Raw genomic sequence first — 22863 nt, 5'->3', positions numbered from 1 at the left:
TTTTCTCCAAAACGACTTCCAATGAACATAGAGTTCTGCATAGAGTTCATTAAAAGTCACTTTGGAGAAAAGAGTCTGCTAAATAAATGTAAATGGTATTAATAACTAATAAGAGCAGCACAGTAACCTGACAGTCACCCTCAGCCGACACTCGCGGCTCTTGGTCCAACACATGTACGTGTGTTTTACCCTCTTCTGTCCCAGTTTCCCAGCAAGCCTCCTGCAAGGTGCGAATGAGGCAGATCGCCTGCTGTGCTTACAGCTGCAGCAATGCTGACAGCGAGGGCGGCAGAGCAGGTAACGCTAGCGCCTTGTAGTCCTGCTCTGTTGGTGGAATCCAGCACGGCCCATGGAGAATTTGCATGTTCTGGTTTGTGTTGGGTTCCTCCAAGTGCTCTGGTTTCTTCCCACAGTCCGAAGACATCTCTAGGGAATTGTTGACTTTAAATTGATCTGTCTGTGTGTGTGAGTGAGAGTGCTCTGTGATGGACTAACATCTAGGCCACGGTGCACCCTATTAATGCTCTACACCACTGTGCTGTTACCACGGTTTCAACACTTGCGTCCCTAAAGGCCTCCCATTACCGCGGTATGAACATAGTCACCTTGCGCCGAAAATAGACATGTCTAAAAATGGCTTCACGTGCAGATCGGTGTCGGCGCGTGATGCCCAAATCCGATTACCTGAGACCTCAGAGGGGTTCGGATGCTACTGCTGAGCACCTGATGGAATCGGGGAAGTGAAGACTACCGAAACACTCAGGAATATAGATCACACACACTGTTTGCTTCCTAAAACAATTAGACAAACCACACACACACAGACAAAATTAATAGAACAGACTGAGTGTTTTAAATCACCGTATGACTGTAAATTGATGTACAGAGTGATGACCTGCAGTGACCTGTCATCACACATTTGAGCAGCACTTAATACACATATTTCATTAAGGAGAAACTCAACTTTATTGCGGTCCAAGGGACTGATGCTCACAGGTACAAAGCTGATCAACACAGAGTGAGATGTAAACAAGCGTTCGATACAAAGTGACAAAAGGCAGAAAGGTTACTGATTTATTCAACTGTTTTGTTAAAACCAAAAGTCCATGTGATGAAATCCCATCATCTGCCAACTTATTTCTAGCTTTGAGGTCCAGCTGTTTTTTTTTTTTTTTTTTATTATAATTGCTCTTGCTGTACTCTGAGGGCCGCTACCTGACAAGCTCCCCGGGGCCGTCGTGGGGGGATGGGGGGTGGGATTGCGGAGAACCGAGTGAGGTCGCCATAGCCGTAGTGGGGTCGAGTCTCCCTCTGGAGCACGTGGGCCAGCAGGGGTCTCAGTGGAGCCACGGTGAGATGATCGCCTCGATTCCGAAAAGGTAGCGGCTCGGACCCAGAGCCAGAGAGGCTCTCCAGCACCACCCTAATGATGGAACTCGCCGTCATGTCCTCGGGACACAGGGCCCGGATCCTGTCCAGGTACGGGTCTAAGTTCCTGTACTGGCAGCCCTTTCTCAGCAGGGTGGTGAAGATCTCCTTGTTGAGCAGGGGGCTCCTCCCACAGAACCGCTCCGCCAGCCCGACGGCCTGACCCCACTGACCCTGGTCCAGTAGGAGTCGCAGGGCCTGCAGGACCCCGTTGGGTCTCCCGCTGCGCAGCAGCAGCTCTACCTCCAGGTCCTGGGAACAGCCTGGTCCCAGCAGCACCGAGATGGCCCGCTTGTACAGGGGCTGTCCTTCAGATTCCGCCTCCGTCCCGTACAAACCAATGAGAGAGCCGGAGGAGGAGTGCGACGGGCCAATCGCATGCTGCTGTGCCAGGTCCACAAACAACGGCAGCTGCCCGGGCTGAAAGAGAAGGAACAAGCGGCAGAGGAGCTCAAAAATGGGCAGAGGAGTCAGCAGCACAGAGGTGTCCTCTGGCTGGACGGGCGCGAGCACCGTCCTCCACACTGCGGCAGGAGCCTCCGAGGACAGAGCTCCGTCTTTAGTCTCGCTCAGGCGCAAGAGCGTCTGCACGGCCTCCCAGGACTCAGAGGGGAATGAGCTAAAAACTACATTCAAGTAGAGAACATCCTTTCCGTTCAACTCTGTCCTCAGGAGGCGGACGAGCTCCTCTTGCACCAGTATCTCGCAGTGTCTCCGCAGCTGGCTTTCCGATGCCGTGAGCACCGATGTCTTAACATCCTCCAGCAGCGCCAGCTTCTTCAGCTCTGGCTCCAGGATCCTCAGTAACTTCTTGCAGCCATGGACTCCTCCTTGTGTCCAGCTGCTGACTGTCCTCTCCTTGAGGTAGTCCCTAAGAACAGAGGACAGCAAAATGGGGGCCTGTAACTTCCCCTCACTCATCATCTTGTCTACGGTTAACTGCATGCCGCTCAGGGTCCTTGTCTGGTACCGCCTGCAGGCCTCCTCAAAGACAACCTCCTCCAGGACCGAATCCAGCCTGACGCTGCGGGACGAGTCCTGGCCGGGATTGTGATCGGATCTCGACTCGTGAAGCCTGACCAGGAACAGCCCGGTGTCCGTCAGCAAATGTGGGACATGTCTCTCGTCGTGGTTCAAGAAGAGGATCCCATCATCACGTAGTGGGATTCTGCCCAACTCCAAGCCACACTGCAAGTCAATCACATGAAGGACCCGCCCCTCAACAACTGCTAGGCAATCGGAATAGGCGTTCATGCTAATGCGGTCGCAGTTGCTGGTGGCGCCGTTTTCAGCTAGTCTGTGGACCCGTCTCAAGACGCCGTCCACGTTCATCACACAGATCCAGCCGGAGCTCAGGAGCAGAACCAAGCCGCCATCTCCAGTTGTCGAAAAGGAGCGGAGTTCCACGGGGTCGGCAGCCAACAACGCCACGAGGCACTCGGAGACCAACCGTCGGAAGTCGGACCCCTTTGCGGCGGCGGACGGCTCCGCCATCAGGATGGACCCTTCGCAGATGCTGTAGACGGCGACCTGATCTCTGCAAGGGGACCACCCGAGAAGGAGCCTGGAGGTGCTCCCCGGAGCAGAGGCCCTCGAGTCCGGCAGGAGGTACACGTTCTCCGCGGAGGCGACCACCACGAAAGGGGGACCGTCCCGCAGCACCACCTCGGCCCTCCCCAGGCGCACCGTCTCCTGGTCCAGCTCGAAAGCTCTGCTGCAGATGCTGTACGTGAAGCAGAGCCGTGGGCCATCGAGGAGCGGTGGGTTCTCCTCGGATGGGTTCTCCACCGGCCGTCTCCTCTCGCACCACACGATGCGTCCCCCAGCGGCGCACACGGAAACCACCTTCGCCCCGGGGGTGTCGCACAAGTCCGAGCCGTGCAGCCGATGCCAGCCTGAATCGGGTTCACAGAACCTCCAGAACTCCGCGGTTCCGTCCTCAAAAGCAACCAGCAGAGCCGATCCGCCGCCTGCACGGCCGCGGTCCAAGTAGACGACATCCGCCACGGGGCTCCGCTTTGCGGGGCTCACAACTAAACCACTTTGGCTGCGGATCTGAGCGCTGCTTCTGCGCTTATCGCAGGTCATAAGGTCAGCTCTGGGTTTGGAGAGGACCACGTGGATGTGACACCCATCTGGGCTGATCCTCAGGTGGAACGGAGGAGCTCTGGTGCCGGAGCCGATACTGTTGTCCCTCAGGAAGTCACTCAGATCTCTGCCTCTGGTGAAATCGCTGAAGTCGGACACCTGCTGCAGAGCGAGGGGATTCATCCTCGGATGAGCTTTCCCCCGGCCCGGGTCGGATTCAGCCCAGGAAGGAGCCACATCAAGCCGCGCTCAGCAGCTTCGACCAGGCAGGAGAGCGTCACAGCAGCAAATCAGGGTGGCCGTCGTCGGGACAAAAGTCATCCTCCTCCTAGAGCCACTCGCACCGGCTCCCCGACTGTGAGCCGCCGGTGCCCAATGAGAAGGAACCCCCCTGCGGAGAAGGCGTGGAAACCGGGGTCGTGTTGTTGTTTTTCCCGAAACAGCATTCAACTTCCGTCAATCAGTGATGACGTAGAGGCGCATTGAATGACGCAACTTGTAAATTAACCCCGTAAAACCCGCTAAGTTTCTGCGCATCTGCCCGAACTCCTGTGTTTTCGGGTTGAAAACACCGTAAAAAAGAATTTTATAGCAACAAACAGTTTAGTACACCTTGAAGCGTTATATATTATTGTCTTTGTGTAAGCTACGGTGGCAAGAGAAAGTGGAAAAACTCTAATCCTAGGGGGGAAATCACTCATCTCATGTCATGATGAGGATGTGCGGAACCCAATCACTTGACTGTGCACCTTCTTGGACTAAAGTATTACTAATTGATGTAATTTATTCTACTAATAAATAAGGGGAAATTAGCAATAAACAGAGACACGCTATATTTACTCTTTTATACAAGGGATGATTTAATGTAAATTTTGAATTGTCGGGAGGCGATTATCCACGTTGAACTGCGCAAGTTTATCGGGTTGGCGCTAGGACCCCGCGGCCTGACAGCTGGGGCCACTACTCGTGTCCACGGAGAGGGTCTTCCGCTGCACGAGCGGCGCTTGTATCTCCGGGGGAGTAACGAGGGTCGCTTTTTAACGCAGGTAGGATGAGCGGTGTTTGTCGCGCACGTGAGTTTCCAAACACTCAAAGTCAACCCCCCCGGGCCCGGCTCGCGCGTGTGTGGGGTGCGTTTGGATAGGCTACGGGGTTCCTCGTCGTGACGCCTCGCTCTCTGACTCTCCCGCTTGCGCGCGGGTTCCGTTCGAGAAGCGAGTGTAGTCCTTTCCGTCACTCACTGTCCTGTCCACAGTCAGTGTGTCCACATTCTGTCCCGCCAGAGAGTGTCCACTGTTCCGTTTTCAGCCTGGCACACCCTGCGGTTTCAGCGAGGTCATTCGGGGTCAAAAAAGAAAAAACCGTCCTCGGACAGACAGAGTGGTGCCGCAGGGACGGGTCTCGAACCAGCAACCTCCAGGTCACTGTCCGTGAAGCGCCGCACCACGACGTGCTTTATATTTAATTAAAAGAGTCTTTTCCGGTAGGATGGTGTTGTTGTGGCCGTGAGTGTAAAACATTCATTGCTTCAGAAACATTGTATCGAAACATTGTTGCGCTGCACTGTGACTGTTTCTTCTTGGGGACTCGACATGATGACTACTTTGTTTTCACTGCTTTGTGCGGTGATGAGGTCCAGCCCCTGGAGGACACGTGGACAAGCGGTTGCGCGTTACCGACAGCCACGGGGCAGCAGATGGCGCGGCTCTTAAGGACGCAAGGCTCCTGCCCTGGAGGTTGCTGGTTCGCGTTCCACCCCCGGGCCCTAGGCCAAGGCATCGTCGCGACAGCACGTCCGTGGGAAATCGGGGCCGAGTGAGACGCGATGAAGAAGTTGTGTGTTTTTGTCTCCATCCCGACCCTCTGGTTTTACAGGTTCTGCCAGGCGTGTGGGACGCAACCCTCCGGTCGGACCGTTTCGAACGGAGCGGTGCTGAAACGAGCACTCCTTTCACTCGCGCATCATAACCTGGGTGTGCTTTCCTTCTTCTTCTCGTTATTGTTGTTAATAATAATAATAATAATAAAAAAAAACCTTTATTTGTCTAACATTTTCTCAGGGTAAGTCAGTTCAGGGTAAGTACCATGATCAGGGGCACTACAGCAGGAGGTTGGATTCGAACCCGGGGCCCTCGCATGGCAAGGCAACGACAAGTGTTTCGTCACGTGTCGGTTGTGCTCTGATGAAAGATGCCCCTCCCCCGCTTGGCGAGTGTTAATGAGCTTTATTGGCGGGGATGTGTGTCAAGGCCTGCAAATGCAGAGTATTCTACAGTATATTACCTTGTTTATCTGGGGAAAGGGACTAGTGGGGGTAGATAAATAAAATGTTTTAACAGAATTTACCTCCCAAGTCTCAGCACTCTAGACTGCAGCTTGATGTTTGTCTCGCAGCCAGAGACGTGTCGCGTTGGGCACGTTAGATTGTTTGACTCGTCTCCTGTCCCAGAGTCCTGGAGAGAGAGAGAGAAATCCCACCTGGGTTTTAAACTCCTCATGTTCTGGCGTGAGGTCCAGTTTCGTGGGGATGGATTCGGGCCGGCTGCGCCCACGTTAGGTGAGGAGCTCTTCCCGGACCAACGTCCCCGTGTCCTCTGTCCCAGCAGTCCGGCATGGCCCAGGTGGAGAAGAAGGCCGGTTTGCTGCGCAGGTCCTCGTCCTCCAAGAAGCCGCTGACCGAGAAGGTGGTGCTCATGTACGATGAGATCTTTGGGGTAAGAGCAGCAGCTCGGCCGATCCGCTTGGGTGTCTCCTCTCTGTGTCCGAACTCAGGAATTTTAAAACACTTCCTAGTTTAACTTATCGTAAGCTGCATTTTACACGACCTGCATCTGCCCTCAGACACCAGTGAAGAGCTTTCAAACTGAATCTTTTTTTTTAAAAGTGATTTTGTATTTAAATCTAGTGATTTAACGATTTTTCCTCCTTTTGGCAAAGAATAGTAAACTGTATTCTGAGCATAACCGAAAGAGGAGTGCGGAACCGCCTCGATTCCGATGGCTGCCACGGTATTTACAATTCTCGTCTGGCGTTTGCTAGCAAGATGAGGAACGTTGCACATGTTTATCGATCGCTATTGTTCACCAATCAGCACCGAGTTGGAGTTTGGGGAGACGATTCAATTTTCCATCACTGCGTATTAGTTTTAATCTTACATTTATTCATTTAGCAGACGCTTTCGTCCAAAGCGACATACATCTCAGCAAAAGTACAATTTATGCATTACATTTTAATTTTAATACAGCTGACCCCCCGCGCGCTTGAAAATCCGCCTATAACTTTTGACTCCCCAAAAACTTAGCCTACTGTTGACCAAAGCCTTACCGATAGCATAACTAGTTTATTAACACGTATTTTGTATTATATACTGTATTCTTATAATAAAGTAAGCAAGAGAAAAGAAAATCATAAGAGAAAATACATTTACAGTACTTTACTGTATTTATGCAGTACTGTAAATGTATTTAATATTTTTTAAACAAAACATTTAATATTTAAAAATGATATTTTTATATATTTATACGTTTACGTTGTCTGTTTATAAGATGAACCGTCCGTCTGTTTGTCACTACCTACATCAGTATTGTCTTATATGATGCGAAACACTGTAGATGTTATACGTATTATGAGTATAATTTATGGTCGTAAATGATAAAATAGACTAATTTCTACATATATTTTATGCATTCATGACATATCTAACTTTTTCTTAATTTTTGCAGTATTTCTAGGGTACGCGGTTCATCTGAGAGTTTTTTCAAGTTGTCACAAATCTCCAAAAATTTTCCAATATATTGATTTAAGAATACGAGAATAAGTGGATTTGCTCGATTCAAACCTGTGTTCAGGGGTCAACTGTATAACTTAAATGGAATAAGAAACTAAAAGGACCTTGGGGTGGCACGGTGGCACAGCGAGTAGCACTGCTGTCTCATAGTCCCTGGTTGGTGTGAGAGGACGTGGGTTCGATCCCCGCTCAATCTGTGTGGAGTTTGCATGTTCTCCCTGTGTCTGCCTGGGTTTTCTCTGGGTGCTCTGGTTTCCTCCCACAGTCCAAAGACATGCTTTTTAGGTTCACCCATAGTGTGTGAGTGGCACGGAGAGAGTGTGTTCCACTGATGTATGTATGTATGTATGAGTGTCTCATTGTAAGTAGTGTATCTAGCAGTGTAAGTAACCACGGTGAATAAGGTGTGTGGGCTGATAACACTACAGAGTTCATTGGAAGTTGCTTTGGAGAAAAGTGTCTGGTAAATAAATAAATGTAAAAATGGTTTTTATAGACTTCTGCAGTGTTTACGGTACAGTAGCTGCGTGTCATCAGTTGGTGATCATTGCGATTGTCTGTCTTTTCCTCTGTGATGCTCAGGTAGAAGATCCTGCAAAGAATAAACCACGATTCTGGGAGGAGCTTTTCCTGATGAAGGTGAGGAGGAGGAGGAGCCAGGGTGGTCGGCATGACGACGCCCGGCAATGACATCATGTCCCGATCCCTTCCTAGGTGAACCTCGAATATCTCGAGGGGAAGCTCGAGTCCCTGGATGGAGACGAGGTGACGAAGATCCGGGACAACATCAACCGCTTGTTCCAGCACTGCGTCCAGACGCTGAGCGAGGAGCACCAGATCAAGGTGGTAAACGCCCTGCAGGTGAGGGGCAGCAGGGGGCGCCAGAGGAGCATCATACACAGCGTCTTCTTTCTGAATTTGCCTCCGAGGTCCTTGATTCTCCTCGTGTAAAGCATGCGGCCGATGGTGTGGTCGTGATCTTTGTGTTTTTCTCTTTTTTTTTTTTTTTTGTCTTAACTCTCTTTGACCCCCTCCCAACCCTGTGTACCTGTCCCTTTCTTACAACTGCAGACACTCTGCGCCTTGTTTCGTGGTGTTCACCAGAAAAACAAGTCCACGTCGGGGTTCGACATTATCAACGTGCTCATGGGCTTCGACAAGGCAGAGCAGCGCATGAAGGTGGGTTGTGCAACTGTTGATTTTAACGACCATTCCCAGTGGACCTGGTTGATGTTTCTACTTGCACCAAATTGGTTAGGATTTTGTTCAGGTTGTGGGAACTGTGACCAGAAGGTGATGTATTCGCATCCTTAGTTTGAGACCTCTATTGCCACATCTGGAGTTAGTTGCTCAGCAAACACTTTTTATTCCAGTTGACATCACATGTTTTCTCAGCGGGAGCTTTGTTGAAACAAGTGAGGTGAAGGACCTTCCTCAAGGGTCTGACAGCAGGGATCCCACTGGGATTTGAACCTTGTTTACCCTTGAGTGACAAGTGGAGCACCTTAATCACAAGGCTACCCCTTGCAGGAGCTGATGGAGAGCCTGGATGCCTTGCTGTGTGGAGACGGGTCCGAGAGCCTCAAGAGCTTGTGTCTCAAACTGCTGCTGTGCCTGGTGACGGTGAGGGTCCCATTCCCACAACCCTCCTTTCAGCCTGTAGCTAGTTAGTTGATAAGCCTTGGTTTCAGGTGAGATAATTAACTAGTGACTTAAAGGGTGTAGGTTTCCCAGGAGTGACTCTAGCGAATAACGCATTCTTATTGGTCACGCTGTTTGGCACGCTCTGAATTCCCAGTGGAGTAAATGGTTTTCGGTTTTGCCGTGATCTCCGTGTCTGCAAAACTCCCTGCTGCCCTCACTCTCCGCGTCCTTGTCAGGTGACGGACAACATCAGCCAGAACACGCTCCTCGAGTACATCATGATCAACAGCATCTTCGAGGCCGTTCTGCAGGTGAGTTTGTGGTCACGGTCGCCTGGACCTGGACACCAGGATGGCTGAAGCTGCGTGCGCCGGGCTGAGGGCTGGACGTGATCTTCCAAGGCTGACTTCATCAGGGCTTTACCCTGCACCGCTGCGCACTGTGTGTGTGTGTGCGTGTGTGTACGCTTACCTCCCCTTGCTAATGAGCACCCCCTGTCCCACGGCAGGTCCTTTCTGTCGCCCCCTGTAGAACGCAGCACGGGTATGATGCTGTGGTCCTCCTGGCGCTCCTTGTCAACTACAGGAAGTACGAGGTGAGTCTTCCTGGCATTCCCCTGGAGGGGCCCCGTGCAGCAGTGCTCCTTCGATGAGCTTGGTGATCGAACACGGTCGTGGTGCTAAGCAGACGACCTCCTGCCGGATCTCCTGTCACCTGTGGCTCATTTCTCTGTTTGCTGGAGTTGAACTTCACCCATTTTTTTTACATTTTGAATTTTTTTTCCCCTGCCCCCCGCTCCCCTCTGCCAGTCGGTGAACCCGTACATCGCGAAACTCTCCATAGTTGATGATGAAAACACCTTGAACGTAAGTTGTCCTTTTCCCTGTTGTTACTCCCTTAGACTACCTGAGTGGGGACAGTTTACCAAGTTAAACAGTTTCATGGTGTTCAATGCAAGCGTGGAGAGTTCTATGGTTATTGGAAGAATTATCCCCTGACATGGTCAGAAAATTTGTTTCAAATTACTCTTTATGAGACACAGGTCAGAAATGACCCGCATTTCTTTACTTATGCTAATGAGAAGATGGTGCCACCGGGCAAACCCCTAAATACCAGCTTTTCTTTTAACGCTCAGAGAACACACGCGTGGGAGGTGTTGGGCTCCGGAACTGACCGGGTCGTGTTTCCTTGCAGGGGTTGGGTATGGTCATCTCACAGGCCCTCTCGGAGTACAACAGGTAGGCTGAAGCGGTTCAGGGCTCTCCTGGGGTCGGTGGTAACCGTGGTCCCTCGAGTGAACGCAGTGTATGGCAACTCCTAAGAGCCCGTCCTCTGTGCCACAGGCAGTACAAGGACAAAGAAGAGGAGAACCAAGGAGGCTTCTTCTCTGCCTTCACCAGCATGGTGAGACCCCTGTAGCGGTGTGTGGGTGGGGTTAATCTGCATATTCTAATTTAATGTTAATTTCTTCCTACTTGTCGTTTCATTGGTTCGCAAGGGAGGTTAGTTCAGTGTGTTTTCCTTTAAGAAATATACAACTTGTCACAATGAATTCCAAACTTGTTACGCTACAGAAACTTCCTTTGGCAGTTTTACATTTATTCATTTTTTTCCGAATGTTAATCTAGTTACAGTTATTCACGTGTTAATACAGCTGGGTAATTTTTACTGCAGCAACGTGCGGCAAGTGCCTTGCTCAAGGGTACTGTAGCAAGAGGTGAGTGAATGTCCTCGAACCTGTGACCTTCAGATGCAGCTCTGACCACTCGGCTGTCAGGTACCCCTGCTACTGGTACTGGCTCCGTGTTCACGTCCACAAATAATAGTCTCTTTTATAATATGCTTTTTCATCTTATGTCCACAGTGGACTCCATTGGCAGGGAAAGATATTTTTTTTTTTTTTTTTTTTAAACAGATGAGAATGGATTACCAGACCACAAAAGTTGTCTGGTTCCACACGCTGTCTAGCTCGACAGGTAAACATTTCTGTATTCATCATTTCTGACAATTAAAATCTTTATTCAATAAGTAAATCCTTAAAACTGTCATGCCAATAATAAAATCTAATAAAATCAGTAAAAGCAACTATAATATAACTCTAATATAAAAACTGCGTGACAGGACCTATAAAACACTTAAAGACATACCCCAAGGCTTAAAACCATAAATAATTAAAAGGAACTTATCCGGTAGCTCCACCGCTCAAGAGGGGCGGGGAAAGAGCTCTGCTAATAATTAGCTTCTGCAGAGCGGTGTGTGGGAAGTAGAAATCGTTCCAATCGCGATTCTTTGCAGGAGTCCCAACTCTGGCCTTGGGGGCTGCAGGGCACCGTTTCCTGTCGGGTGCCACCGTCCTGCTGTTGAGAAGAAATGGTCAGAATGGGCGACCCTGCTGTTGCTGGGCGTGGAGCCCATGAATGGAGGCACCATTGACGGCCCACATAAATCACTTGTATCGCATCCTGCATTATAAGTCGAGCTGCATGGTTGCCGCATTTCAGTAGCGCTCCGAAAGGTGACCCGACAGGAAGCAGAAGGGTGCCTTTCTTTGGCTGTGCACATTTTTCATTTCTTAAATTCAGACTGACTGTATGTCCTGAAATAAACTGTCCCCTCCAGTTACAAACGGTCACACGTCAAATGTTCAGACAAACAAACGTTTACGCCGTCTTTGGCACAGTGAAAGAGACTTGCGTTTACCTGCCAAGCCAGTAGATGGCAGTAAAGAGCAGCCAAATGTAGGCAATGTGGGTCCACCTTAATTCAACTCACCTCCACAGTGTTTACAGCATGTGTTTTTGGTGATCAGGAACGAGTTGGGAAACGTTGGGCTCATTCATGGAGCAAATTGATCAACATTTGGCCCTGAGCAGGAGTTTGTGGAGACGGCATTTAAGCTATATATAAAGTTTATACGGGGGGTGCGGTGGCGCAGCGGGTTTGGCCGGGTCCTGCTCTCTGGTGGGTCTGGGGTTCGAGTCCCACTTGGGTTGTGTTAGATTAGAAATTATCTTAATTTCTATCTCAGCCTTCCGCCACCTCAGAGCCGTCCGGAGACCAGTGATCACTGGGACACAAGAACAAGCAGCGTGTTTCGTTCGTCTTTCGTTCCAAATTCTCCTCAAGTTTATTGTATGTTCACAAAGGTTATATACTACTTTGCAGAGCAAAGGAATAAGTTTTCATTGGTTAGAAAGTGAGTCGGGGTCTAGGGACAAAACCACAAAAGGTAATGTTAAACAACAGAGCACTGTGATTGGTTTTTCATATGGAGAGGATATATGATACTTCAGTTGCATCCGTTGGCCCTTTTACCTTAAACGAGAGAGAAGTTAAAACAAGAACTCCAACGTGCACTCGCATTCTTGACAGGTCTGACACAAACCAGAAGAACAGGGAGGACAGAGAGGTCAGAGAGGTCAAGGTAGAGCAGAGACACGAGAGCCAGTTATTTCTCACAGGGTGCCTTGTGACGGACTGGCGTCCCGTCCTGGGTGTGTCCCCTCCCCCTCCAGCCTTGCGCCCTGTGTTGCCGGGTTAGGCTCCGGTTCGCCGTGACCCCGCTTGGGACAAGCGGTTTCAGACAGCGTGTGTGATAAAGTGTGTATATGTATAAAGTCTTGCAAAGGATCTTTATTTGTTATGTGCTAGAGAGTAAATCGAGGGATGTCTTATTCACTTCACATCGACTGTGACTTAGTGGTTAACGTGATTTATACAAACACACTCCTCGTCCCAATTTTGTTCATAAACTGAGGAGCCGGTGGATATATGTATATGTGAATGTAAATTTGTGTTCATTTGTGCAGTTATACAGTTATTTTGCTGCCGTGGCGACAAGACTGGAAATTGTACGTGTCTGAAAGTCTGACAGCCTGTTTTGCTCCTCTCCGTTTGCTCCGCGATGCTTTTTTTCCGGAATGAGTCAGCTCTTCAGTGGCTGTTTCACGTCTGATGGAAAAGATGCCCAAACGTCGCGCACGGAACGGTTTCCAGGGGCAACGGCGGTGTTGTGACTCGCGGGGCCGGAGACAACCGAATGAGCCCTGGATTTGGAGCGCCGCGGCGGCAGGAGGACAGAGAGATTAATTTGTTGTTTTATGGCACACGGCTTGCACTCCGTTTCACCTGTAACACCACAGAAACAAAGCGCTTTTGTTGCACTTGTGTATAAACTGCTAGTTAATGACAAATTGACCAAATCGGGGGCAACGGGGGTGTAGTGATCAGAGCCGCTGCCTTACAGTTGAGGGTCCCGGGTTCGAATCTCACCTCCTGCTGCAGTACTTTTGATCAAGGCACTTTCCCTGAACTCTTACAGTAGAAATTACCCTGCTGTGTACATTGGTAAGTTATTGTAAGTAGTTTGCAGACCTAACATTGACAGGTTTCCTCAAAGCAACTTGGATCTAAATTAACAAGTGTGATTTTTTTTTTTTTTGAATAAAAGAGATTGACCTTTTAACCTTCCAGAAGGATTTGATAGTAAGGATCAGTCCAGTGGGGTAAGTGAAAGGAGGAAGGGCCTCTGAACATGTATGGTATAAGTGAAATTGGCTGCTTTATACCCAAAGGTCACAGGTTCTAATCCCACCTCCAGCTGTAGTTCCCTTGAGCAAGGTACTTACCCTAAATTGCTACGGTAAAATTACCCACCTGTATAACTGGGTAAATAGGTTAATGTTGTAAGCTGCCTTTTGGAGAAAAGCATCAAATAAATGAGTAAATATAAATAAATATGAATATATGATGTACAAATGAGGTCCGGAGTGTGTGTTCTCGACTTGAGCTGCCTTCCTGGCTCAGTGCAGCGCCTCTCTTGTCCGCAGGTGGGCAGCATGTTTATCGCCGATGCCGAAGAGAAGCTCTCAGTGCAGTAAGTAGTGATGTTGCGGTTACTTTCTTAGCGGGGTGGGGGGGACTCGGAGAGCCCAGGTGCGAAAGATCTATCTCCTGTCCCCTTCACACTTATTTAGTAGTAGCAGTACTAGTAACGGTAATAATTAAAGGAAAAGTATGGACATGAAAAATGATGACCCCCCGCACTCCAAGAGTATTGTTGAAAAGCACAGTGTGGAGGTGTAAAGACTGTGGTAATCCAGTAAAATGTGGTCACTCACTTCTCTCTCCACCTGCTTTATCTCCCCTGCAACTCCGTCACGCAGTAAAAACGTGTCAGTTTTCAGGGGGCGCATTTATTCTGCGTTCCCAGGGGGCCCGTCAGAAAACTTAACATCCTCCGTGCAGCGCGGGGTGATTTGAATATGCAAATGAAACCGTCGCCGGTCTTTTATCTGGAGCCTCGGCAGAGCGCTCCCTGGAGCGATTCTTAAAGACTTAACAACGGCGCTGGCGGCACAATTAATCTGATGTTAAACGAACGGAGCCGATATGAAAGCACAGGCGACGTTGCGCCTCACCTCCGACAATGCCACGCTCCCCACCTCTCGACTGGCTGCAGCCCGCCAATTTCTAGAACTTTCTGCGGCGCCTTAAAGTGCTCGGTAGGCGCACGAGTCGGGGCGGGGTTATGGTTTCCTCTTGGGGCGTCCAGTAAAGTGTCCTTGCTACGTCCCGTACATTGTCCCATGTGGTCTTTGTGTGACGATTGACCAGTGAATCTCGTTTCCGGGGGTTCCTCCTGTCCCACCCGCTTTCTGCAGAACCAACGAAGCGATCCTGCTCGCTCTCTACGAGGCCGTACACCTCAACAGGAACTTCATCGCCGTGCTCGTGCAGGTAGGTGTGCGACGACGCGCTTCCAGGTCGCGCCTACGCGAGCTGCTCCGTTTCATTGTGCTGCTCTCGGCTGGGAACCTGGTTCCACTTGTGCTTTGCTTTGTTCGAGAGCTCGCGTAGGATTCTGGTGCCGGGTGGGTGATCAAGGTGCGATAACTGATTAAAAGCTAATATGAAAAGCTGCACCTGCCACTCAGAAAGGGAGCCGCGCCACTGAGCCGGGGACGAAACAAAGCAAAGCGGCACTTTGTTCTCTATCCTACTGCAGCCTCTCACTCCCCTCACCCACCCTTTTTTGTACTCTTATTGTCCTCCGGTTGCCATGGTTTTTGTGCAGCATCTCTGAAATGATGACCTCACTTTCAGAGCCATCCCGAGGTGGACATTGCAAGCACGCCCACCACACCAGTCCCGGCCACACCCACCACCCCCCTGGGCACAACTCCGCCCTCCCTGGACTGTGAGTTTGGAAATTTCCCTTGGAGAAATTTCTTGGAATTTCCTTAACTTTAGGGTTAAGACGTACTTCTGATTGCAATCCCTCTGACCTCTGACCCTCTACTGTGGAATGGAACTCTCTAGACACACCGAGGAAAATGGCTCACACTTCTCACAATTGATTTAGGAAAAACGGAATGTTTTAAAGTCTGTTTGCCTTAATCTCCCCATAAGAGCTTTGAAAGTGTGTCTCCTTATCATTCATATTTGATAAGCAGCCTTCCTGTTCAGAAATTCAGTGGAGCGATGAAGGTTTGAAGAAAAGGAAAAAAAGAAACAAACCTTGATTAAAGTCACACAGGAGAATGTGTGGGCGCATGATGGCTGCTAATCTCCCTGGGGGGGGCAAATGAATTCTTCATGCCAACCAGAAACTGTGTAATTAAATAGGTGGGTTGGTTGCCACTGCTTGGCATTGTCACCATGGTTCCAAGTGAGGTGGCGTTTCAGGTTGATGGTGGCGGTTCATTGAGGGTGTGCAGGAATGCTGTTTAATTGTAAAAATGATGTTGTAAATGTAATCTCCTTTGCCGTCAGAAGTTAAGCTGCAAGCTGGTGGTGTGTGGACTCCTGCGATGACTTCATTCCAAGATAGACTCTTCATTACATGAGGGATTTGATGCAGGATGTTGCAAAGATTTGGTTTTTGCCAGATTAATCCCCATCTTACTATCTTACTGTTTCGTCTCCTTTGTTGTAGTGATGAACTCGGCAGAGCTCCCTCTGGACCCCAACCTCCAGACCAGCAATCTTCTCATCACCTTCCTGAAGTACTCATCCATTGTCATGCAGGACACTAAAGGCAAGCTGTGCGCTTTGCCACGTGTCGGGAGTTGTAGCCAGGCGCAGTCAGCTCTACGTGGGTTTTCTCCAGCACGTGGGTCTGCTCCGTGGTGCTGACTGCTCGTTTAGTGAACCATAGACTGTACACTGGTACCATGGTACACTCAGAAGGTGGCTATTCTGTCGGTTTTGTTTTCGAAATTTGTTTTCGGTGGGTCAGACCAGGAAGGTAAGTGAAACTTTGATAGGTCCAAGTACTGGCACCTGGTGCACACAGGTTTTTCATGTTTTTCATTAATGTACAGTACCAGTCAAAAGTTTGAGTACAGCTGGGCACCCTGGGCAGTACTAGTATGGCATGAGCTGGACAGAAGAGTGAAAGCAAAGCAGCCCGCAAGTGTTCTACACCTCTGGGAAGACAGGGTGCCTCATTTCCTTGCCAAACTTGTCAAATGCAAACCAAATGTGAAAATGCTTCTTTCCAGGCGGTGTGCTCAAAACTTTTTGCCACTACGACAGCTCTGGTCCTTGGCTTTGTGGTTTTTTGCTGGATTTCACAGCTACCTGAGGCTGGAAAACATGCTGAAACCTTCTGCTGGGCAAAGAAACTTGGCTTCGTGGTCTTGTAGATCATGGCTATGTCTGGATCGCTTCCGGTTGGAGTCATCCTGTGTGTGTTCTCTTTCAGTGTTGCCACAGTCGGCCCTTTGGACTCTCTGACCTCCTCACGAGGTCAGTCATTCTTGTCGCAGAGTAGCTGTGCAGACACACCAGCTGTGTGTGGGTGACACAGGGGTCACTTCCAAAGTCTCGTGTTGCCACCATTTAGCGATTGGCTTCCTCTGCCGCTCTTTGATCCCCTGAAGCTTAAGAACACTGTGGCCCTGCGTTGACCCTTGGTTGCTGCACTTACTCTCCTCTCTGTCTTCTCCGCTTCAGATGAACACAGACTCAATAGCGCCAGGCTGTGCCTCATCATCCTCACCTGCATTGCAGAGGTAGGTAACCTGGGCTCACCTTTTGACCTGGGTTTCTCACCTGGGCCACTCCTGGTACCCCCTTCAAGAGTGACATTTCCTACCTTGCACCTTTAAGACATAGTTCGGGTCACAGATCTCTGGTGAGGGGTATGTGATCAGCGTCAATGGAGGGCGCTGTTCCTCGCTAACACAGGCGCTTCTCTTCTGACTCGGTTTAGCCCGGTAACAGCGAAGGGAAGCGGTGTCGGTAAGCGAGCAAACCCAGCGGGGCCAGTTTGAGTTGAGCTCTTGGATTGTAAACAAACGGGTCCCCAGGGCTCCCTCTGTAACCACGGATCAATGCCTAACAACCGCACCCCCCCGCCAGCCTCTCTGCGTACGGGGAGCCGATGCTCCCCCAAGCCGTCAAGAAATCTTTCACGCTCTCGGAATCTTTTTGCTCTAAAAATGTCAAGAACGTCTCGGCACCGGAGCGAGTGAAATCGCTCGCGTGGAAAACGAGAAAGACTGAAGCTCTTCCCCTTCCCTCTTGGGCCCCGAGCAGGTTTCCTTTGACATAAACGCCCCCCCACCACTGCCCTCCTGCTCTCTCTCTCTTTCTCTCCCTCCCACTTCTCCCTGTCTCCTGCAGGACCAGTACGCCAATGCCTTCCTGCACGACGACAACATGAACTTCAGAGTGAACCTGCACCGCATGGTGAGTCCCTGCTCTTAGTGCGGCACCCCCTCCCCCCACCCCGGAATGGATGAGCAGCCCTGCGGCCATTATACCTCCGTCCCACTTCTCAGCCATGCTCATCTATCCTGAACAGAGCTTGAGGAGCTTTCTAGACACGAGAACGATGAGCGCTGCCAAGCTGAACCCCGTATCCCATCGGAAAAAGGTTGTTGCTTGTGTCTTGCTGAATGACCCATGGGATCAATACCCACAAATGGAGAGTCCCAAGTATGGCCTTCCAAAGTTGACGTGTTTCCAAAAATCCTGCATTCGGGCAACTGAGGCCTTGGAAACAGTTGTTTGGTGGTGTTCCGTCTTTGGTACCATGTGTTTTAAGTGGTATTTTTGTGCATCACACTCCAACCGGCATGAGGACATCTTGTGTTCTTGGGAGTCCGGCAGCAACTCAGTTCTGTGTTTAAGAATACTTGTTTGTGTGTATGTATGTTTGTGTGTTTGTAGCCCATGAGGCACCGAAAGAAGCCTGTGGAAAGGAACATCCCCTCCAGGCCCCTGGTGTGTGCAGTTCTAGGTGCGTCTGAACTGCGATTCTCTGTTCACGTTTTGTGTGGTTCTGCGGTGTTCCGTTCGGGAGGTTCAGCGCTACTTCTCTGTGTCAGATGACGAACGCTGGGTAGAACAATGGACTAGTTCCTCCGCTGGACAGGGAAGGGGTGGTGGGCATGTGGACTGTAGAACAGCTAGGGGAGCAAGTGATGGATGGTCCATATGGAGGAGCGATGTCCATACGTTGGCAGGAATGGAACAGGTCTTGTCTGCAGGCACCTCTCTGCACGTTCAGTGGTCAGAGCCTTACAGTCATGCTCTCTTTTTCCTCACAGACCTAATGGTGGAGTTCATCGTTAGTCACATGATGAAGGACTTCCCCATGGATCTCTACATGTAAGAGTGCTTGGTCGCACGGGCTTTAAATGCTGGGAGGGTCAGTGGTTGCGCATAATGAGAGTGCAGCGTTGAATACTCTCATTTCTTCTAGAAGCACCTCTAAATAACCCAGTTAATGAGGCATTAAAGTTGGAGGGCAGCTCTCAAGATGCATCTATTTCCCAATTTAATTTCTCGTTAGAGACTATACATAACGTTAGCTGAACGAGTTACAAATGGTCGAGTTACAGACGTTTTGAAGATACAAACGTTTTCCAGTTTATTTGTAATTGCATTTTCCTCAGTTACCGACATTCTGGAAAACTCCCCTCTCTAGCGAATGCAACTTGTAGTTACACACGCAGCCTATAGATGTCGATAAAGAGTGCCCAAACAGCAGGGGTGCGGGTTTGCCGTTCAACTTTCTTCCACAGCGTTTACGGTTTGTCCGCTGTTCCTGAGTGTGTTAGAATCACAATCGCTGCACACGTTTATGGGATGAGCTGCTCATCAGTCAGCACTGCACGGGACTTCGTAGGGATGCCGTATTTTTTCATACTGAAAGTACAGTTATTTTTATGAATTTGAATGTCAGTTGTTGGTCGAAGTTAAACCTTAGTGATTCTAGTCAGGACATCGCTGTTCTTGGAGGGCTGTCTCTCACTGCACTCTGGGTTTTTATGGGACACTTGTCTGTGACTGTCGTCCAGGCGCTGCGTCCACGTGATCCACAAGCTCATCTGCTACCAGAAGAAGTGCCGAGTCCGGCTGCATTACACCTGGCAGGACCTCTGGTCAGGTGAGTTTCGGATTACGATGTAGGAGCTCTGTCCAGGTGAGCCACTCGGACGTCCAGGAAGCCCGATCACCGACGTACCGCTATCCTGAGATGCTGGCGAGTTTGCAGTGGTGGGAAACGCCGTTCCCGGCGGCAGCTGCTCACTTTCCGACTTCTCGTTAGTCTGACCTCAGCATGGTGGAGATGCGGACCTCACCTGTTGCGGCCACTCATTGTATGAAGAATGATGTCAGGGCACCTCGGGCTTCTTCCTGACCACAGTCTCGATGTTAAAGAGAAGAGCGTTCCCAGTTCAAGGGGTGATGTGTGATTTCTGAGACACGGTTGTTCTTCAGTGGCGGCAACATGCTCGAGGTCAGAGCCCCTCTCCGAGCAGCTGACAGGGAGGGTAATTGCCTGTCAAAGCTGCTTTCATCTCAGATCAATGGGTTCAGATGTTTCCACCTGGCTAATAAGGAGCACCTCTGGCTAAGATCATTTGCTAAAGAAACGCACTTTGGCCGCAGTCCCGAGAGTCAAAAAGCGGATGACCATAGCGATACTGTGAACGGGTATGGTATTCTTGAAACCATCACTGGAGAATGCAGCAGGAGTGCACACTGACCAGACAAGGAGACTCTTGTGTGGTTGCTCATCACATGAGCATGATGATGATGATTTTGACTTCATCGCTGAATGGTAAAACGCAAAACAGTTGATTACTTACAGGAGGAAGGGACTTTTGAGGGTGCAGTTCCAGTTGACCCCCCCTTAGGTGAGGCTTGAGAAAAGGACTATTGACACAACTTTGACACAAGTTTAACATGACTCTGATTTGCTGGAAATGATTGTGTTTTCTCCACACTCATGCTGCTGCATTATTTTATTGATCGATTGATTGATTTTGTCCAAAACTGGAATAGTAACAGCTGCCCCTAGCATTGCGGTAACAGTGAAGTTGTGATCGACGCGGGGGGGGCAGGTTGGGGTCACCATTCGTTACCACACAACGCCATTTACTGCTCTTTTCCCCACAATATGTTACATAACCACATTTTTTTCCACTCAAACTGTACAGATGAGTTTGGCGGCGCTGCTGAAAACAGGCTTCAGTTTTTTGTATAGACTGAGTTTATTTATAGCGTTTTGGTGACACACTCTGTGTACCTCTGTGTTAATTCGTCTAGGAAAGGAGGACGCCGTCACGCTCAGCTGCTGTACTGGCCCTGTTGTGCTCTCTCACAGGAATGGAGTGCGCCGGCGGGTCCCAATCATAGTGGGCCCGACAGACGAGGAGTGGTCTCCCTGCACCCCTGGCTGTTGTCTCTCTGTCTCTGCTCTCCTTTGTCCAGCTGTTCAGTGGCGGTTCGCTTGTCTCGTAGCCCAGACACGTCACGCAAATGAACAGCTAATAGCATCGTTGTTATGCGAGGGTCCAAAAGCGCAGGCTGGGTGCCGTGTGTTCGCCGGGTTCATGTGTACAGGTGACGGTTGTATGGCAGCGCTCATCTACTGCCTGAAAACCATTCACAGAACCCAACATCGACCACGTTCGCTCCTTACAGCATCATGGTTCGTATTGAGGTTATGGGGAAATCTGCAGGTCTTGGGTTCAAATCCCACCTCCGTCTGTAGTGCCCTTGATCAAGGTACTTACCCTGAACTGATATTCCAGAAACGTCCCAGCTTTGTAAATAGGTAAATCGCTGTAAGAAGCTTAGTGTAGAAACACTACGTGAGGTTTGTACACTAAGATAAACTGAAAGGTGTTCAAGTTGTTTTTATTGTCATTTCTGTATATAGCTTGTACACAGTGGAACAAAATGTTGTTTCTCCGGGACCATGGTGCAACACAGAACAGGTGTACAGGACAATAAATACACAGGACAGGAAAAAAAAAAAAGGGCTGTAAACTGAAGGCAGTTTGTAGCGTATGGAGTCATGCTGGGTTCGCTGTTCGACTGTGCCAGGTGAGCGTTGGGAGGCAGCAGGTTGTTGAGTAATCTGACTGCCGCAGGGAAGAAACTGTTGCCGAGTCTGCTGGTGGTGACACGGATGTTCCTGTACGTCCTGCCAGACGTCAACAGGGCGAAGGGTCCGTGAGGGGGGTAAGGGGGTTGTCGACAATGCCGGTGGCTTTGCGGATGCAGCGGTTGTTGTATGAGGTGTCGACTGTTCTCACAACTCGCCGCAGGGTCTCATCGTCGGAGGCTGTGCAGTTCCCGTTCCACATGGTGAGACAGCTGTTCAGGATGATCTCTAGAAGGTGGTGAGCATGGGAGGGGGGGGTTTCAGGCTCTTCAGCCTCTGTACGAAGTGGAGGTGCTGCTGGACCTTCTTAGCTAGGCAGGTGTCAAGTAATAGCGGGTCGTGGTGTCACTGGTGGAGGGGGGAGCCTTCAGCAGTTCTGTCTGCTAGTACCTGGTTACTAGGTACCAGTTTCTCTGTGTTAGGAAATCGCCACCCTTGTTTTTTTTTATTGACAAGTTTACACCCAGCACAGTGAGATCTTTGTTGCTGTGTAATTTCCCCTAGATCATGGTAATTTGTTTTACATTTATTCTTTTATCTGACACTCTTCTCCAAAGCTACCTACAATTTTACCTAAAAATTTACCCATTCATACACCTGGGTAGTTTTACTGGAGCAGTTTAGAGTAAGTACTTTGATCAAGGGTTCTATAGCTGAAGGTGGGATTTGAACCTCCAACCTTTGGAGCCAAAGGCAGCAGCTCTAAACACTATGCTTCCAGCTGCCCCCACTGTTTTGTTAATGTGAGGTCACTGCGAGGTTGAAGAACCACACTGGTGTTTACCGTGGTGGGATGGTATGATGTCATAGTGCTGGATTTTAATACTTTGTGCTTTTGTTTTCTCCGCAGCTCTCATTAACTTGCTGAAGTTCCTCTTGTCCAATGAGACCACCTTGCTGTCCAAGCACAACATCTTCCCTTTGATGCTGCTGGTAAGAGACCACATAGAACAAGTCCATAGGTGCACGTGACACGTCTCCCTGTGTCTCCTCTCCACTCGCTTTTATTGGTCGGATCTGTTGGCTTCCTGGGGGACCAGCAGGTGGCGTAGTGGTTAGAGACACCATCTTTCAGTCAGAGCACCCAGGTTCCAATTGGACCTCCTGCAGAAGTGCCCTTAGGGTTATGGTCAAGATCAAGGCATTTACTCTGAACTGATGCAGGAAAAATTACCCAGCAATATGAATGGGTAAATGAGTATAAGTTACTTGGTGTGTCACACAAATAATAATAATAATATTATTATTAACGATCAGACCGCTACTAACGCATTACTTACCCACTGGTCAGTCTCACGTTCACTGGACAGTACCAGAGCTGTGTTCCTCCTGAGATGGGACCCTGCGCTGTTCTTTTTACAGCTTCCGGCACCTTCACTGCAGCTCTGCTGGTGCAACGTTTTGTGCAACCAAACGCCATTTAGAGTCTTCCTGAAGTTATATCCCCAAATAACAGATCATTAACATACAGTCGTCACGGTTTGGGTGCAGATTGTTCCCAGCG

The 22863-nt window shown here is 49.7% G+C and overlaps 2 protein-coding genes across 5 annotated transcripts in view; one reads left to right on the top strand and one right to left on the bottom strand.

The window, feature by feature from the left end:
• Positions 1–1179: 1179 nt before the first annotated feature.
• On the bottom strand, positions 1180–4366 carry LOC108924811 (Hermansky-Pudlak syndrome 6 protein-like). Its single transcript, XM_018736387.2, has one exon. The coding sequence runs from the start codon at positions 3697–3699 to the stop codon at positions 1180–1182; it is 2520 nt and encodes an 839-aa protein (XP_018591903.1). The 5' UTR covers positions 3700–4366.
• Positions 4367–4474: 108 nt separating this feature from the next.
• armh3 (armadillo like helical domain containing 3) overlaps positions 4475–22863 on the top strand; it is a 30752-nt gene continuing 12363 nt past the window's right edge. The window contains exons 1-22 of one of the 4 annotated variants that reach the window (XM_029250466.1): positions 4475–4562; positions 5392–5489; positions 6123–6230; positions 7886–7942; positions 8018–8164; positions 8375–8482; positions 8834–8926; positions 9184–9258; positions 9456–9542; positions 9757–9813; positions 10142–10185; positions 10291–10351; positions 13777–13823; positions 14611–14686; positions 15053–15146; positions 15885–15986; positions 16907–16965; positions 17579–17644; positions 18128–18197; positions 18508–18568; positions 19261–19349; positions 22210–22292. In XM_029250466.1, coding sequence (XP_029106299.1) covers positions 6129–6230; positions 7886–7942; positions 8018–8164; positions 8375–8482; positions 8834–8926; positions 9184–9258; positions 9456–9542; positions 9757–9813; positions 10142–10185; positions 10291–10351; positions 13777–13823; positions 14611–14686; positions 15053–15146; positions 15885–15986; positions 16907–16965; positions 17579–17644; positions 18128–18197; positions 18508–18568; positions 19261–19349; positions 22210–22292 — 1578 coding nt within the window. In that variant the 5' untranslated portion in view covers positions 4475–4562; positions 5392–5489; positions 6123–6128. Of the gene's footprint in view, positions 4563–5391; positions 5490–6119; positions 6231–7885; positions 7943–8017; positions 8165–8374; positions 8483–8833; positions 8927–9183; positions 9259–9455; positions 9543–9756; positions 9814–10141; positions 10186–10290; positions 10352–13776; positions 13824–14610; positions 14687–15052; positions 15147–15884; positions 15987–16906; positions 16966–17578; positions 17645–18127; positions 18198–18507; positions 18569–19260; positions 19350–22209; positions 22293–22863 lie in introns of all 4 variants that reach the window. The other 3 variants (XM_029250467.1, XM_018736391.2, XM_018736390.2) reach the window with 3 other exon arrangements.

The sequence above is a fragment of the Scleropages formosus genome, chromosome 3 (assembly GCF_900964775.1).
Source record: "Scleropages formosus chromosome 3, fSclFor1.1, whole genome shotgun sequence".
Classification (NCBI taxonomy): domain Eukaryota; kingdom Metazoa; phylum Chordata; class Actinopteri; order Osteoglossiformes; family Osteoglossidae; genus Scleropages; species Scleropages formosus.
Note: the sequence above shows the minus strand (reverse complement) of the source record. Positions and strands in the feature narration are given on the sequence as shown.